This window comes from Penaeus monodon, chromosome 32 (assembly GCF_015228065.2).
Source record: "Penaeus monodon isolate SGIC_2016 chromosome 32, NSTDA_Pmon_1, whole genome shotgun sequence".
Classification (NCBI taxonomy): Eukaryota; Metazoa; Arthropoda; class Malacostraca; order Decapoda; family Penaeidae; genus Penaeus; species Penaeus monodon.
This window is the reverse complement of record NC_051417.1, coordinates 6,500,310-6,500,661: the sequence shown is the minus strand read 5'-3', so window position 1 is coordinate 6,500,661 and position 352 is coordinate 6,500,310. Positions and strand designations below refer to the sequence as shown.

The window sequence follows — 352 nt, the reverse complement described above, 5'->3', positions numbered from 1 at the left end:
TTAGTATTCCTCTCATATATGAAGATTATATAGACCTGGTATTCCTTCCCCTGTGTGTGGTGATGACTCCCATCTGCTCTCGCCCAAAACAGGAGAAGGAGAGCGCCCCCAGCTCAAGCGGAGCCACCCTCTCGTGGTCGGCAGCGGGCAGTGCAGGCTGTGCACTCCTTGTGCAGCATTTGTCTGCCACACTTCCCCCAACACATTTCATTGCCAGCCTTGCTTTTGCAGTTGCAAACCCCCCCAACCCAAGCAAGGTAGGTGAAAGGTCTGGCATTTGTCTATTGCAACAGGACGGATGGATGAGTGTACAGAGGGTGGCTTAGATTTTGGAATTAGTGTCTGGTAGGTG

At 52.0% G+C, this 352-nt stretch overlaps 1 protein-coding gene across 1 annotated transcript in view; it reads left to right on the top strand.

The window, feature by feature from the left end:
• The window catches only part of LOC119593394 (CCR4-NOT transcription complex subunit 1-like), a gene marked incomplete in the record, with an annotated part of 36,043 nt that overhangs the window by 9,688 nt on the left and 26,003 nt on the right, over positions 1-352 (top strand). The window contains 1 exon segment of the mRNA XM_037942323.1: positions 93-257. Within this exon segment, the coding sequence (XP_037798251.1) occupies positions 93-257 (165 nt within the window).